The following is a 15419-nucleotide window of genomic DNA, read 5'->3' on the forward strand; positions in this document are numbered from 1 at the left end:
TGGTTTAAAATTAAAAAAGGTGTGCAACAAGGTTGTATTCTTTCACCATACTTATTCAACCTGTATGCTGAGCAAATAATCTGAGAAGCTGGCTTATATGAAGAAAAACATGGCATCAGAATTGGAGGAAGACTCATTAACAACCAGCAATACGCAGATGATACAACCTTGCTTGCTGAAAGTGAAGAGAACTTAAAACATTTACTGAAGAAGATCCAAGAGCACAGCCTTTGGTACGGATTACATCTCAATGTCAAGAAAACAAAAATCCTCACCACTGGACCAATAAACAACATTCTTATCAACAGAGATAAGATTGAAGTTGTCAAAGACTTCATTCTTCTTGGATCAACTTTCCACACTCATGGAAGCAGCAATCAAGAAATCAAACAATGTATTGCATTAGGCAAATCTGCTGCACAAGACCTTTTAAAGTGTTGAAGAGCAAAGGTGTCAGCTTGAGGACTAAGGTGCGCCTAACCCAAGCCATCGCATTTTCAATAACCTCATGTGCATGTGAAAGCTGGAAAGTGAATAAGGAAGACCGTAGAAGAATCGATACCTTTGAGTTATGGTGTTGGAGGAGAATACTGAAAGTGCCATGGGCTGCCAAAAGAACCAATAGATCCATTTTGGAAGAATGCAGCCAAAGTGCTTCTTGGAGGCCAAGATGGCCAAACTTCATCTGTCATACTTTGGACATATTGTCAGGAGGGACCAGTCGCTGGAGAAGGATATCATGTTTGGTAAGGTGGAGGGTCAGAAAGAAAGAGGAAGACCCCCAACGAGATGGATTGGCCAAGTGGCAGCATCGATGGCCTCAAGCATGTCAACAGTAGTGAGGTTGACCCAGGATCAGTCAGTGTTTCTTTCTGCTGTGCATAAGGTTGCTATGGGTTGGAACCGACTTGATGGCACCTAACAACAACAACAACAACAAAATGAAAAACTCTCCTTGTTGTTAGCTGCTATCAAGTCTGTCACTGACTTATCACACAAAAGACTGGGTGGTTCTGGGCCACAGGGTTTCATTGGCTCGTTTACAGAAATAACCAGGCCTTTCTTTCTAGTCTTAGTCTGGAAGCTCTGCTGAAACCTGTTCCACATCATAGTCACATGCAGCCTCTACTGAGAGATAAGGAGCCACCATTGGGATCAAACTACACCTCGCACCTGGAAGGAGAGAGAGGGTTCTTACCATGAAATCAAGTATTCATTCAAGCAACTAACCAGTATCAAACAGGCACTAGGCGAGGTGGTAGGGCACAAGAGAGACAAGATCTCTGCTGTCAAGGAGTTTAAGTCAAGAGAGGAAGGATACAATACGGAGGGCTTCACTGAACTCCTTTCTTTGACCAAGTGCAATCACTTAATCTAAGTTTAAAACAAAAAAAGCACATGAGCTTTTGGGAAGTTATAAATAACTCAAGTTCATCTAGACTGTTAATTTGTATATTAAATTGTCCTTGGACAGATGGGAGGGAAGGAAGCTACAGACCTGAAAAAGAGTTTAAGCTTAAACAGACAGCTGAATTCTTCCAAAAACAGAAACACAAGCCTAAACAAAAGGCTGCTCCCTGGAGTCTCAGTGCTATGTCTGAGGAACAAAGTAGAGAGGGGTTCCTTGAAGGTGGAGAACTAGCCTCTGAAGTAAAGAGGACTTGCACGAAGTATATGAAGAGGCATATTCCAAATGGGTGCGAAGAGCACAGGAAAAACTTCCTAGATTATTGCCTTTAAGTTCAAATACACACCATGCTGTCCCAGTTTCCTAGAAAGGCCTCTACTCTGCTCACTCCATGGAAGAGGTCTCTGCTTTTTAAATGGGCCAGTTTTTAAACCCTATGTAAAGAAAACTCAGTACTCTAAGTCTTAAAAATTGTCTTGAGCATTAAATCTCTGTTCTTGGTTCTTCTTAACCAACTCCTCTGCTGTTAAGGTAAATTTAATTTCTCTAGTGTACGTAAATTACCTCTCCAGTGTAGCTGAATTTAATTTCCTTCAGTTCATTTGCTTCTTCCCCATCCATACACTTCACAACCTTGTACAAGACTGTAGAACCTTTCTGAAACTACCTCCCTTAATCTATTATTTTATAGTTGAGATAATATGCACATTAAAACAGACCAAATTCAACAATTTTTACATGTACAATTCAGTGATGTTGATTGGAATGGTAGACAACCATTCTTACTTAGCCTCCTTGTCTGAGCTGTTCCTCCATTAACATCTATTTCCTGACTCTTAAGAGTCCTAGCTCATCTTTTGAGTTGCTGCTGTCAATTTGATCTTATAAAGTTCTTTAAAAAGCATTAGGCTCCAGGCAGACATTTTTTACGAGCGAGGCTAAACTATTGTTTGGTTTTAAGACAACTTCAGGGGATAATTCTGACTGAAGGTTTAAAGATTATATTAGGGCAATAGTTTCAGGGGCTCTCTTTACTCTTAAAAGTCCACCTACTTTGTACTGCCCAATCCTGTGTACTATCAGGATAGCTAAACACTACATTGAATTCTGTGTTGTCACTCTTAGAAACAGCAAGATTTCAAGACAGCTAAATATTAAAAGCACTGGTAACAGGGAGAAAAAAACGTTCCCTCCAACTCAAACATTCTTACCTGGCACATGGAAACAAGTAAACGTTCAAAATGTCCTGAGGTATCCGACCTGATGTCCTGTTCAAGGTCTCGTCCAAATTCTGATCCATAACATCTGACAATTTCTCGGATTTCCTGATTTGTTCTTGTGCACAAAATCTCAATCAATACCCGTTCCTGAGTTCCTGCTCCCTATGTGAAATAAAGAAAGGAGAAATTACATAAACAAAACCAAAAACCCCTCTGAAAGTAATTAAATCTTACGGTTCCAGCATATATTTCTTTGGCCTTCAGAACTGAAGATGATGTGAAATAATGCACTGATTTAGCCATCACTGTAAACTGAGAATAGCCACAATTCTGGGGTTTTACTTCTGAAACAGGGTAAGATAGCCAAAGTAAACAACATGTAGTACCTTCATTGCATTCCGTAAGCTCCAGGCATCATAATATGTGGATGGCATGAACAAGGCAAGGATCAGTTCTTCCATATTTCCACTTAACTCTGATTTGAGGTCTTTGATTAAATCCTGTTTAATTACAAATGCTATTTAAGTATATTTGCATATCAAATTTTGTTACTAAAATTATTTGGAGGAAATTACAGAAAAATGGAATTGTTGTATGAAAACCTAAGTTTTACACCGACATCTTCTATACTCGGAAATAAGAAAATATATATGTTTAGTTTGTTATTTATTCATTCTGTCAATCAGCAATGAATAAATTTTGGCTGCAGTCCTACCAAGTACAAGGCACACGTTGAGAGAAAGGAATCAGGGGTAAAAACAGTTCTTTATTTAGTACAAGAAACTGTTTTAGGTTCCATGAGAATGAGCAAACCAGCATTATCTCATTCTTAGTGAAAAGATCACAGAGACTATATAAAGCAACTTGTACAACAGCACCAGATGAGAAGGGCAGAAATAAATAATAGAGAAAATTGAAACAGAAAAAGTTTAGAGTGGACCAAAGAACATATGGAAAGCTTTCAGTCCAAGTCTTGAACCCAAAACCAAACCAAATCCACAGCCATTGAGTTGATTCCAACTCACAGCAAGCAGCCCTGTTGGACAGAGTAGAACTTCACCATCAGGTGTCCATTGTTCTATTTCTCCCATAGAATAGACAGTGGATTCAAACTGCTGACCTTCTGGTTAGCAGTGGAGTGATTTAACCACCACACCACCAGGGCTCCCTCTGAGATCTTGAAGATTGTATTAAAATTAACAAGTAAAAAAGAAGAAAGGTATTTCACTCAAGAAGAAAAAATATAAACACGGAACAGTGAAAGAGTTTTCAGTCTTAGCTGTTGCTTTAAAATCAACTGTGGAGCTTTTGAAAACAATCACTGTCCAGGACTAAGACTCAGAGATTCTGTGTGCACCTTTTTAAAATCCATAGGAGGTTTTGACGCTCATCTAGGGTTAAAAACCACTTGTATACCCGCAAATATTATTAGCAAAGGTAGTCAAATGGAATAAGAAGAGAATTTTGTTAGAGAGGAAGGTTTTTATAAAATAGGAAGACAAAGTAAATAACTATATACTTGGGTTATTACCTTGGATTCCAACCTAAAGAAACAGACATTCTGGAAAGGAGCCACTGAAAATTTTTATGCTAGAAAATGGCATTATTGTAGCAGTAATATGCAAGATGGTTTATGGGACCACAGAGGCTATAGATGAGAACTTTTAAGCGATTGGACTATTTAGATAATAAGTGAAAAAGTCCTGGACTTGAGCAATGGAAAATGGGGGGAGGTATGTAGAAAACAATTTTAAAGAGTCATTTTACAGATCAGATCAATAGATATAATAACTGGTTGCTAGAGCAATGGAAAATGGGGGGAGGTATGTAGAAAACAATTTTAAAGAGTCATTTTACAGATCAGATCAATAGATATAATAACTGGTTGCTAGGATAAGGTAAAAGGAGCTCTGGTAGCGTAGTGGTTACGAATCGGACTGCGAACCTTAAGGTCAGCGGTTCGAAACTACCAGCTGCTCCGCGGGAGAAAGATGAGGCTTTCTACTCCCGTAAAGATTTACACCCTCGGAAACCCTATACAGGGTCGCTATGGGTGGGAACCGACTCGATGGCACATAACAACAACAACAACAAGGATAAGGTAAGAGTTCTGGTGTGGTGCTGTGGGTTAATGTGCTGTACTGCAAACTCGGTTTGAACCACAAGGTTGGCGGTTCAAGCTCACCCAGTTGCTCCATGGAAACCTTATACTGCGTCGTATGGTTGTAACTGACTAAATGGCTCTTAGTAACAGGATAAAGTAAGGAGCTCAGTAGTGCAGTAGTTATAAGTCAGACTGATACCCTCAAGGTCAGTAGTTCAAAGCTACCTACAGCTGTACTGTGGGAGAAAAATGAAGCTTTCGGTTCCTGTAAAGATTTACAGCCTCGGAGTCCCTATGTAGAGTTGCTAGGAGTTGGGGCCTACTCTATGGTAGCTGGCATCCAATAGGACAGAATAAATACTGACTGACTGACTACAGGGGGCAAAGTCTGCCTGTGTTTCCTAGCCATACCTGATACCGTGAAGGAATTAGTCACTGGGCCTAGGGGCTCAGGAGCATAGTTCACAAACACAGTGTTCTATATCCTCCTTGGTAAGTAGTGACTATGGTCTTAGAAGCACATGACAACAACAACAACAACAACAACAATGGGGTCAGTGGAAGAAGCAGTTAAATTCTGCTCAGAGCAATGAGAAGAGTGTCACAGAGTATCTGATATTTAAGCTGAATCTTACAGAAGAAATTTGCCAAGTAGATAGAGAGGAAGAAGTGTTCTAAACAAAAACAAAAAAATTAATATTCAAAGCATAGAACTGTGAAAGATATGGCATGTGAAAGGAATGGCAAGAATTCCCACATAAAAGTAATACAGAATATGTGTAGAGGCAGGGAGACAAGTGGAAGATGATGTTAAGGTCCAGGAATAAATAGAGGCTATACTATGAAGGCCTTGAACCCACTGTAAGGAACGAGTGGGAATCAATGAGGAATATCAAATTCTTGATTATAATCCTAATAGTAGTCTACTTTCTACTGTACAGCTGTCACAGATAAGACCCAGTATCCAGCATGACTGTAAGATCAAGGCCTGCTAAAGGCTTTAAAATAGAACAAAAAGTGAATACACCACTTGTGAGGTTTCTAAGTTTCACTAGCTCTACTTGTACTACAGGTGCAGAGAAATGGCCCAATCTAACATGAACATGGAGTTTATAGGTCAGTATTGCTGCTCACTCCAGGAAAGAAATAGCAAAATAAAACATACCTTGCCGTACATGGTCTTAAAAGCTGCTTTAATTTTTTGCCTTTGATCGTTGGAACGGTTGGCCACAACATCCACAATTGCCTGCTCGTCTGTCCCTGAAAGACAGACATGTTTCATTACAGATGGAGTCCAGCTAGGTTTTCCTTCAGGCCATTTCGTAGAATAAGGACTCTAAACTTAGACAAAACTTTAAAGGTTTTCTTACCAAAACCCTTCATTGCTTTTCGGAGAATTTCTGCATCTTTCAAGGCATCAAAGTTGGAAGCAGGTCGGATTGTTCCTTGATATCCCTGAGTCATTGCAGCAGGCTGAAAACATAAGACACAGCATTAAAAGCAGACTCACAAGTCAAGATTTCCCAAGATCTCATTCTTAGGCTAGGAGGCCAGTGTTTGGATTTTAGGGTAAGGACAAAAACATTTTCATGTTGCTAGGTTCTACCCCTAGTACATTGGTGATCCCATGAACAATGAGATTTGACTGTTGTGATCTATTGGTTTCACTGGCTGATTTGTGGAAGGATATCACCAGTTCTTTCTTCCTAAGTCTGTCTTAAGAATGGAAGCTCCACTGAAACCTATTTGGTATCATAGCACCACACACAAGTCCACTGACAGATGAGTGATGGTTATGAATGAGGTACAATAGCCATAAAGTGAACCTGGGTCTCCTGCACAGGTGAGAATTTCACACATGAACCACCACGGCCCAGGATCATGTTATTATCCACTGCTGTTGTGTCAATTCACACTTACACTAGGGTCCATTAGGGAACAGTCAGGAAAGACTTACCCTTATTTAAGACAGACAAATGGTCAAGCTTCTGACATTAAAGTAGCAATCTTAATATGCCTTAGTTTCCTTTTTGGCAGAATAGGGTGAAAGGAGACTGATTCCTGGATAGTATGTGGTAAGTGACAAGGCATTTGATTTAAAGACATTATAATAATGGTTTACTGATGCAGAATATAAGGTGTCCAACTAGGTTTCTAATTGTTTTGTGTTGTTACTAAATACCATTGAGTCTTTTCTGGCTAATAGCAACCCTGTATAGGGTATCTGAGGAGCAGCTTCTGAGTTTGAACTGTCAACTTTGCAGTTCAAACCGACACTGCAGTCCAGTGCTAATCTTACGGTGCCATAACAGGATTCTTCAAAAGTTAAGGTTATGAATGATGAAGACTAAAGGAATAAAGGAAATTTAGGACACATAACTGTAAATGCAACCTTTGACCCTTGATTGGATTCAGAAACACACTGAATAATAGATCAAATTGAAAAAATGAAATAAAAAAAGATTCCTTGAGTTAAATGAGAATGAAAACACAATCTACCAAAACCTTTGGGACACAGCAAAAGCAGTGCTCAGAGGGCAATTTATAGAAATAAATGCACACACTCAAAAAGAAGAACCAAAATCAACAACTTAACCAAACATCTTTAACAATTAGAAAAAGAGTAGTGAATTAAGCCTACAGTCACCAGAATAAAAGAAATAATAAAGGTTAGAGTAGAAATCGGTGAAACAGAAAAAAGAAACACGAAGACAAGAAGTTGGTTCTTTGAAAGGATTAATAAAATCAACAAACCATTGGCAAATCGAACAAAAAAAGAATATACAAATAACACAAAAGAAATTTATGGGTGATGTCACGACAGAACCAACAGAAATTAAAAGGATAACAGAATATTATTAAGACTTGCACTAAAATAAATTTGAAAATCTAGAAGAAATGGCCAAATTTCTAGAAACATACAACTTACCTAAACTAACACAGGGGGAAGTATTAAACTTGAACACGCCTATTACAAAAGAAGAAATTTATCAAGTCATTAAAAAACCGCCCAACTAAAAAAAGTCCAGGCCCAGATGGCTTTCCTGTGAATTCTACCAAACATTCAGAGAAGAGCTGACACTAAGTCTACTCAAACTAGTCCATAATATAAAAATGATGGAAAACTCCCAGATTGATTTTATGAAGCAAACAAAACTCGGATACCAAAACCAGGCAAAGATACCACTAAGAAAGAATGGACCAATATCCCTTATGAACACAGATGCAAAAATTCTCAACAAAATCCTAACAAATAGAAACCAGCAATAATATAAAAAAAGTAATAATATATCATGACCAAGAGGAACTCATACCAGCTATGCAGGGATGGTTCAATATTACAAAAACAACCAACATTAAGTAATCCACCACATAAAGAAAAAAATCACATAATCATATCAGCTGATAAAGAAAAGGCATTTGACAGAACCCAACACTCATTCCTGATAAAAACAAACTGATGACCTGTTCTGTAAACCTTCACTCAATTCGTAATATACAAGTAAAAAAACACAAAAAGGTAAGGAAATTTTTTCACAAACTTTCTGAAGCCCCCTCATATGCATACTCAAAGTAAATATTCTCATACCAAAAATGATTAAAATAGCTTTAAATTTATAATATTACTAGCAATCAAACTTCAACAGTAAAAAAAGGATTGAAAACAATTTCCTCTGTATCTGAAAAACAGTGTTATGTGAAAGCCCACTGTCTGGGAGTCAGCATAGTGCTAGCAGCACTACTCTCTCCTCCTTCATGAGTTGTGTAACCGTGGACATATTTTCTACCCTCTCTGGAGTGCAAATTCCTTAAATTCGGGGAGTAAGTGCCCCCCAATATAAGCCTGAAATGCCAAATCATAATGAATATACAAAATGGAAGCCAATGAGAAAACTAGAACAAAGATAAGCATAAAAGTATACCACTTATGTTCCTAGTAAAGGGGTAAGATATTAATGAATTAACAAGCTAATTAAAGAGTGAAATTTAGTGTTAAAATAAGGAGCTACATATATAATGAAAGATGGTACCATCTAGGGTTATTGAGAAAACGATTCAGCAGCTATGAATTAGCTACCATGTTTAAAGCCCAACAGGTGTTGTTTTTGGTTGCTAAATGCTACAGAGTCGGTTCTGACTCATAGCAATGCTGTACAGGGTTTCTGTGGAAAGGCTGGAATTTGCAGTGCCAACCTTGCAGTTCAGTGCGTTATCCTACAGCACCACACCAGACACTTGTTATTGTTGCTAAGTGACGTTGGTTCTGACTCATAGCAATCCTGGAAAGGGTTTCTGAGGAGCGGCTAATGGGTCTGAACTGCCAACTTTGCAGTTAGCAGACCAGTGTACACCCTACAGCACTGCACCAAGACACCTACTAAGCACTGCAGGGACATAAATATAAAAGAGATATAGTTGAACCCTAGAGGAAACAGTAAGGAACTGTAAAGACTTTACAGCCTCGGCAGAGATAATGGTATGGAGATGATAGAATAGCTGAGGACTCTAGACTCATGGAAGGAGAAAGGTTGTATGCTAACAGTCAGGAGGCAGGCTTGCAGAATGTGCCCTTTAGCTGTTTAAATGATTATATAGTCCTGAGTGTTAATCTGTATATTCACCACCCACCCACCCCCCAAAAAAAACAGAGGGAATAGAAGCAAATACTGTTGAATGATGATACACACAGAGGGGACTATAATCATTGCAATGAGACAGTAAGTGTAAAACCGAAGTTCTGCATGTAAACAATCAATTCACAATAAAAACTTAAAAAAAAAAAAAAAAAAAAATAGCCTCAGTAACCCTATGCAGGGTCGCTGTGAGTTGGAACTGACTCCACAGCACACCAACCCCATAGGAAGTGGTGTGGCACTGTAGGGTAAGTCCTGGACTCCTACCTGCAAGGTCAGCGTTTCAAACTACCAGCTGCCTTTAGGAAATCCCAATACAGGGTTGCTATGAATAAGAATTGGCTCAATAGCACTTAACAACAATAGGAAATGGTGAGATAAGTACATTAGAAATCAGAAACAAATGAAGGCACATACAGTGGAGGGAACCTAGTGATTAGTGAATATCAGAAAACCTTACTCACTTCACTGCTATAATCCAAAGAAACAGGAGAGAAAACAGGATAGGAAGAAAAGGACTCTGTACTGATCTGAAAGAAGAGTGCAAAGTTAAGAAGATAACAATGGGAAAGAAAACCACCCTCCATAAGACACCGCTAGAAATGTCAATCACACAGTCACCGAAGTTCATGGTTTTAATTGTCAGGGGAAGAAGAGAATAAACAAGTAAAATCAATGCCAAGACGCCATATGAATCTAGGAAAAAGCTATCAGCATCATCAACTGTGAGAAGGGCCTACACTTAAAGCACATGGACCAAGCAGAGCATGATTAGACATTACAGTCGTAAGTTACTGTGACAGACCATCATCTCCTCTGCTTTATGGGAGCCTCCAATTACCATTATAAAATTACCTAGACTAAATTTAAAAAGTAAGTGCAGAAAATAAAAAAAAAAATTTTTAAGTAAAAAAAAAAACAAAACAAAAAACCCCGAGAAAAAAAAAAAAGGAAGTGCAGAAATACCTGGTTAGGGAAAGGAACTTGACCTCCAGGATACTGAGAGGGCATCTGTCCTCCAGGAAAGCCACCTACAAGTTAAAAATAAAACCAACCCAAAATTCAAACAGGTTTTGTTTTTTTTCCTAACTGAATTGAATTTTTTTTTTTTAATGTTTTATTGTGAATTATGTGATCGTTTACATGGGAGAACATTAGTTTTACATTCATTCTATTGTATACAGTTTCACTGCCATGGTTACAATCCCCTCCATGCAATCCTTCCCCCATACCCCCCAGGTCTTCAGCACATAGTCGCTCTCCCTCTCTGGATCTAAAGTCTCCAGCTGCTCCATTGCTCCACGTCATCATCTGCGGCTCCATTTCAGGCATCACTGCTTCTCTGGGTAGGGTCCCGCTCTCTGCTCTTCTCCCTTGATAGTCCTAGGGACCTCCGCTCCTAGACTGAAAAGTTAATCACTCCCCTCCTTGCTATAAAACATCTACCTTTACATTTCCGACCCTCACAAACAGTCCTGATAACAATTATTCACTATTGTATCACAAGAGACCCGCCTGCATTTCATTGCATCAGCCCCGCCTAGTCAGACTGAATACTACTCACTGGAGATTCTACCTTCCTCCAGGCCCGCTGGATCTAGGTTCCCTCTTGAAAGCTTGTAAGCCAGTCACTTCTTGCCTTTGTAGCCCCCCACCCCCCATTTGGGGTAGCCAATGTCCAAGTTGCCCATCCCTGTCTACTGTGTGTGTGGAGGGGGTGGGAATGATTCTTGCTGTTAGGACTTGTTCCCTCTTTTGAGCTACTGCTTCCATAGGTGTAGGTCAAGTTCAGCAAATTGTATGAGAATAGTTTGTTGTTTTTTTTTTTTCTTTTTCCTCTTCTTTTTACTTCTGGTTGAGCTCTGATCATCCAGTCACTGAAGCCAGGATAAGTGGGTATTACCTGCAAGTGTGGGTGTTCTTATGCATATGCCCTCTCTTCTTATCAGCTGGACGCTTTACTCTCCACTCTAGTCCTCTGTGGCTATGACACTGACTCTGGGCCCAAGAGTCCCCAGGTCTTGCCACACTGCTGGCCAACCAGGTCTTCACCCGGGTTCACAGAAGTCTATTGAACGTTGTAGGGCTTAGCTCACTGCTTCATTGCTGTTTTTCCCTCACTTCCCCTTATCGGTGTCGAGCATGGTCACCAATCACAGTGTGTATTCCCAATGAGTCTTAGTCTTGGAAGGGGGTTTGCACTGAGGGGACCCGACCACTTGCCTTGATGTTTCCTGGGCAAGCAAGTTGCTTGTTCTTGTATTAACAGTCAGTCTGCCTATGTGGTTTTATATTTTTCCTGTAGGTCTTTCTTTCAAGAAGCATCTTCTGTTCTTCTAGCCACTCCAGGTTGGTCTGCTTGTCCTTTCAAGTGGGAATTTCCCATCTCTGGAGATCTGTATGTGGTTCAGGCTTCCACCTATAGTCTTATGTATTGCAGAGGCTCTGCAGGAAGCCTCCTTCACTGGGCACGTTGTAGCCCCATTTTAGGTATTCCAATCAGTTATAGGCAGAAGACAGACTTACAAGCTTTCTATGGTGATGCTTTTCGCTATTCCTTTCTCTCCCCCTCTAGTGTCTATTTTATAATATAATGCAAGGAATTAACTGAATTTTTTAAAACAGCATTGATTGTTATGAACATGGGAACATATGACAACATTTACACCATGTTATTCACTAGGATAACTTTTTTAATGTTACAATTTTATAATTACTGGATTCTAAAACCAACTTTAGTCATAAGAACAGGTTTGTAATATTCTGTCCCCCACATATGATCCTAACAAATCATACTTTGAAAAAACACTAAATTCTGATTCCCTTTGGAAAAGAGGTCAGGATTGTTTCACTGGTAATACAGGAGTGGACAGAGAAGTCCCAGAAGGTTCTGCTTGCTGGCTTTGGGCAGATTTTTTAAAATATAAAAAAGTGATCTATCCATGAAAAACAAACTTTGGTTGATATCATTGCTAAGTGCTGTTTAGTCAGTTCCAACTCATAGCAACTCTACATAGGGTTTCTGAGGAGCAATTGATGGGTCTGAACTGCTGACCTTGTGGCTTGTAGTCCAGTGCTGATCCTACAAAGCCACACCAGGAGTCCAAACAAACTTTGGTATCTACTCACAATGGAATATTATACAACACTAAAGAGTAACAGTGAGACTAAAACACCTAATAACATGGATAAACATCATGCTAAGTGAAGTCAATCACAAAAGAACAAAACTATATGAGACAACTACTGCAAAAACTCAAAACAAGGTTTTCATACTAAAACATTTTTTGATGGTTATCAACAGTGGGAGGTAAAGGAGAGTAATTCACTGATTAGAAGATAAATACATGTTAACTTGGGTGACAGAGAGGGCAATGCACAACGAGAGAGAGATGGCAAAAGAGTGGTGACAACAGGTGTAGACACAGGGAGGTGCCAAAGGGGATAGAGGTAAACAGTGATCTATACACAACCAGGAACAACAGTGTTCTGTGGGTAGACACATGGACAGAGACATAGGCTGAACGGGTACAGGAGGAAGGGTATGCTATATGTGGGTGTACGTATATATGTATGTATGTGTGTGTACGTATATGTGTATATATATCCCCCAAACATGTTAGAGTTTGCAACAGTATATTTGTACATGAGTAACCACAGGAAGAAGTGGGACAACTATTGTTGTATGGAGGGGATTAGAATCATTGAAATGAAATAAATCATATAATTTGGAAAATGTAAAACTGATGGTCTTATCTGTAAACCGTCACTCAACTCATACACACATAAAAAGGAATTACTAAAAATATTAATAATAATAACAATAATAAAGGTGAATACTATCGCATATGTATGCAATCCTGCAAAAACAGTAATAACTATAACCTATGAGTAGATATATAGATATGCAGGCTGAACAGGTATGGGAAGGTGAATGGAATTACACCCAAAAATGTATGTTTGCAGAAGCCATTTCTACACTTATATTCATGTGTACTGCAAATCTATCTCTTAGTATAACAGAGCATCCAGGGGGCAAAGTTATGAGAACTCAGCTCTTACCAAACACTGGGCCTGGGGTCTCTGGACCACAGTCTTAGGGACATCAGAGTCAATTGGCATAATGCAGTCCACAAAGGACGTTAAACATACTTCTTTAGTGAGTAGTGACTGAGGTCTTATAAGCCTGTAAATTGCCATCTAAGGTACAATTATTAGTCTCTCCCTGTCTGGAGGAAAGAACAATGAAGAAAATCAAAGACACATGGAAACAATTAGTCCAAAGAACTAACGGATCTCACAAATGTCAGTCTCCATGACCCTGAAACCAGAACTAGATATGGTGCCTGGCTACACTGCCTATTGCTCTGAAAGGGCTTACAATAGAAGGTCTTGGGCAAAGTGGGAGAAAAACGTTGAACAAAACTCAAAATAATAAAAATGACCAGACTTACTGGTGGGATCACTGAGACTATGGACCACAGTCACCCTTCAAGCATGAAACTCACCCACAGCTCAACTTTTAGCCAAGCAACAGATAGTCATGTAAGGCGAATAAGTAACATTAGGGAGGTACATATTTCTTAAAAACATTCAATTACCTTTTGAATGCCCAGGGATAAAGTTCAGAAAGCAGTAAGTGAAAAAAGGACAAATGAAAAGGGAAACAGAGGAAGGAAGTGGGAAGAATGCTGTTACATTGTGGGGATTGCAATCAATGTCACAATAAATGTAAATGAAACAAGAAAAAACAAGAATCACAGGGAGTAAGTGGGAAACGTGACGTTAAATTTAGGAGACTGCAATCACTGGATGTGATTTGTTGAATGTAAAACTAATGATGTGCTCTGTAAACCTTCACTGCATTTACAACAAAAAGTTCAAGAAAAAAGAAGTATATGTAAAAAGTGAGTTCTTATTTTCATCTGAGTAACTTTTCATCAAATTAATATACTTCACCATATGTTCATAATAGTACTCAGTAAGGAGTTCCTGGGTGGCACCAACAATTAAGCACTTGACTAGTAGAAAGCTTGGCAGTTCGAACCTATCTGGGGCACCACAGAACACAGGCCTGGTGAACTGCTTCCAAAAAGTCACAATGAAAACACTATGGAGCAATTGTACTCTGCACACATCGGAGCACGATGAGTCAGTATCAATTTGACAGCAACCACCACCACTAATAGTAGTATTTCTTATAAATATTTACTAAAGACTAATTCAAATATACACTAAGTTTACTCAGTAACAACTGAAAATCTTAAAATATGGTATTATGTTCCTCTGGACAGCTGGTACCTACCTGGCATTGGAACTTGTGCCGGACTACCACCGTAAGATTGGGATGGTGGCTGTGGGTAACCAGGAAAGCCTGCTGCACCTGGTGGGGCTCCAAATCCTTGGCCTGGAGGAACTAGAGAAAAAGAATGCTTAAATAAACTTCACTGATAATTTTTAAGATTTCAGAGAAAACTTACGAAGAAATGTTGACTACTAGTAAGAAAAAACATGTTATTAATGCTATGATAGCAGCAGCGTTCCCTTTTGTCTAAATTCAACTACTCACCAATTCCTTCTGCACTAGGAACAAATATTAACTTTATTCATCTTCCTTACTAACAAAAATAGCAAATTTCAAGTTCTTTTTCACCTTCAGACAAACCTGTGCTACCTAAAGGTCATATTCACATAAACTAGGAATGGAAGTACAGGCAGTCAGTCCCCAGGCTAGAAACATCCAGCTTATAAAGGTTCGTAGAAATTTTCACTTTTTTCAAGAACTTTTAAAAGTCCTTTTGTATTAAAATTTTGAAATAATTTTAATGGTTCAATGACAAGGGGGCGCTACTTTGCAACATGCATTAAAACATGATTATTATTATAATCACTAAAACAGTTTAAGAATATCTGATGTATCAGGAAGTGTTTCTTTAATTTTTTTATGCAAAAAAGGTCCTTAATACAAAGGATTTCTAGTGTGGCACTGTAGGATCAGCATTGGACTGCGAACCACAAGGTCAGCAGCTCAAACCTACCAGCCAGTCCTCAGA

The 15419-nt window shown here is 39.0% G+C and overlaps 1 protein-coding gene across 2 annotated transcripts in view; it reads right to left on the bottom strand.

Moving 5' to 3' along the window:
- ANXA7 (annexin A7) overlaps positions 1-15419 on the bottom strand; it is a 49175-nt gene that overhangs the window by 15416 nt on the left and 18340 nt on the right. The window contains exons 4-10 of one of the 2 annotated variants that reach the window (XM_006835886.1): positions 14672-14782; positions 10333-10397; positions 9831-9896; positions 6103-6205; positions 5898-5992; positions 3015-3128; positions 2620-2790 (exon numbers count right to left, since the gene is read on the bottom strand). In XM_006835886.1, coding sequence (XP_006835949.1) covers positions 2620-2790; positions 3015-3128; positions 5898-5992; positions 6103-6205; positions 9831-9896; positions 10333-10397; positions 14672-14782 — 725 coding nt within the window. The remainder of the gene's footprint in view (positions 1-2619; positions 2791-3014; positions 3129-5897; positions 5993-6102; positions 6206-9830; positions 9897-10332; positions 10398-14671; positions 14783-15419) is intronic. The other variant, XM_006835887.1, reaches the window with a different exon arrangement.

Source organism: Chrysochloris asiatica, unplaced genomic scaffold, assembly GCF_000296735.1.
Source record: "Chrysochloris asiatica unplaced genomic scaffold, ChrAsi1.0 scaffold00020, whole genome shotgun sequence".
Classification (NCBI taxonomy): domain Eukaryota; kingdom Metazoa; phylum Chordata; class Mammalia; order Afrosoricida; family Chrysochloridae; genus Chrysochloris; species Chrysochloris asiatica.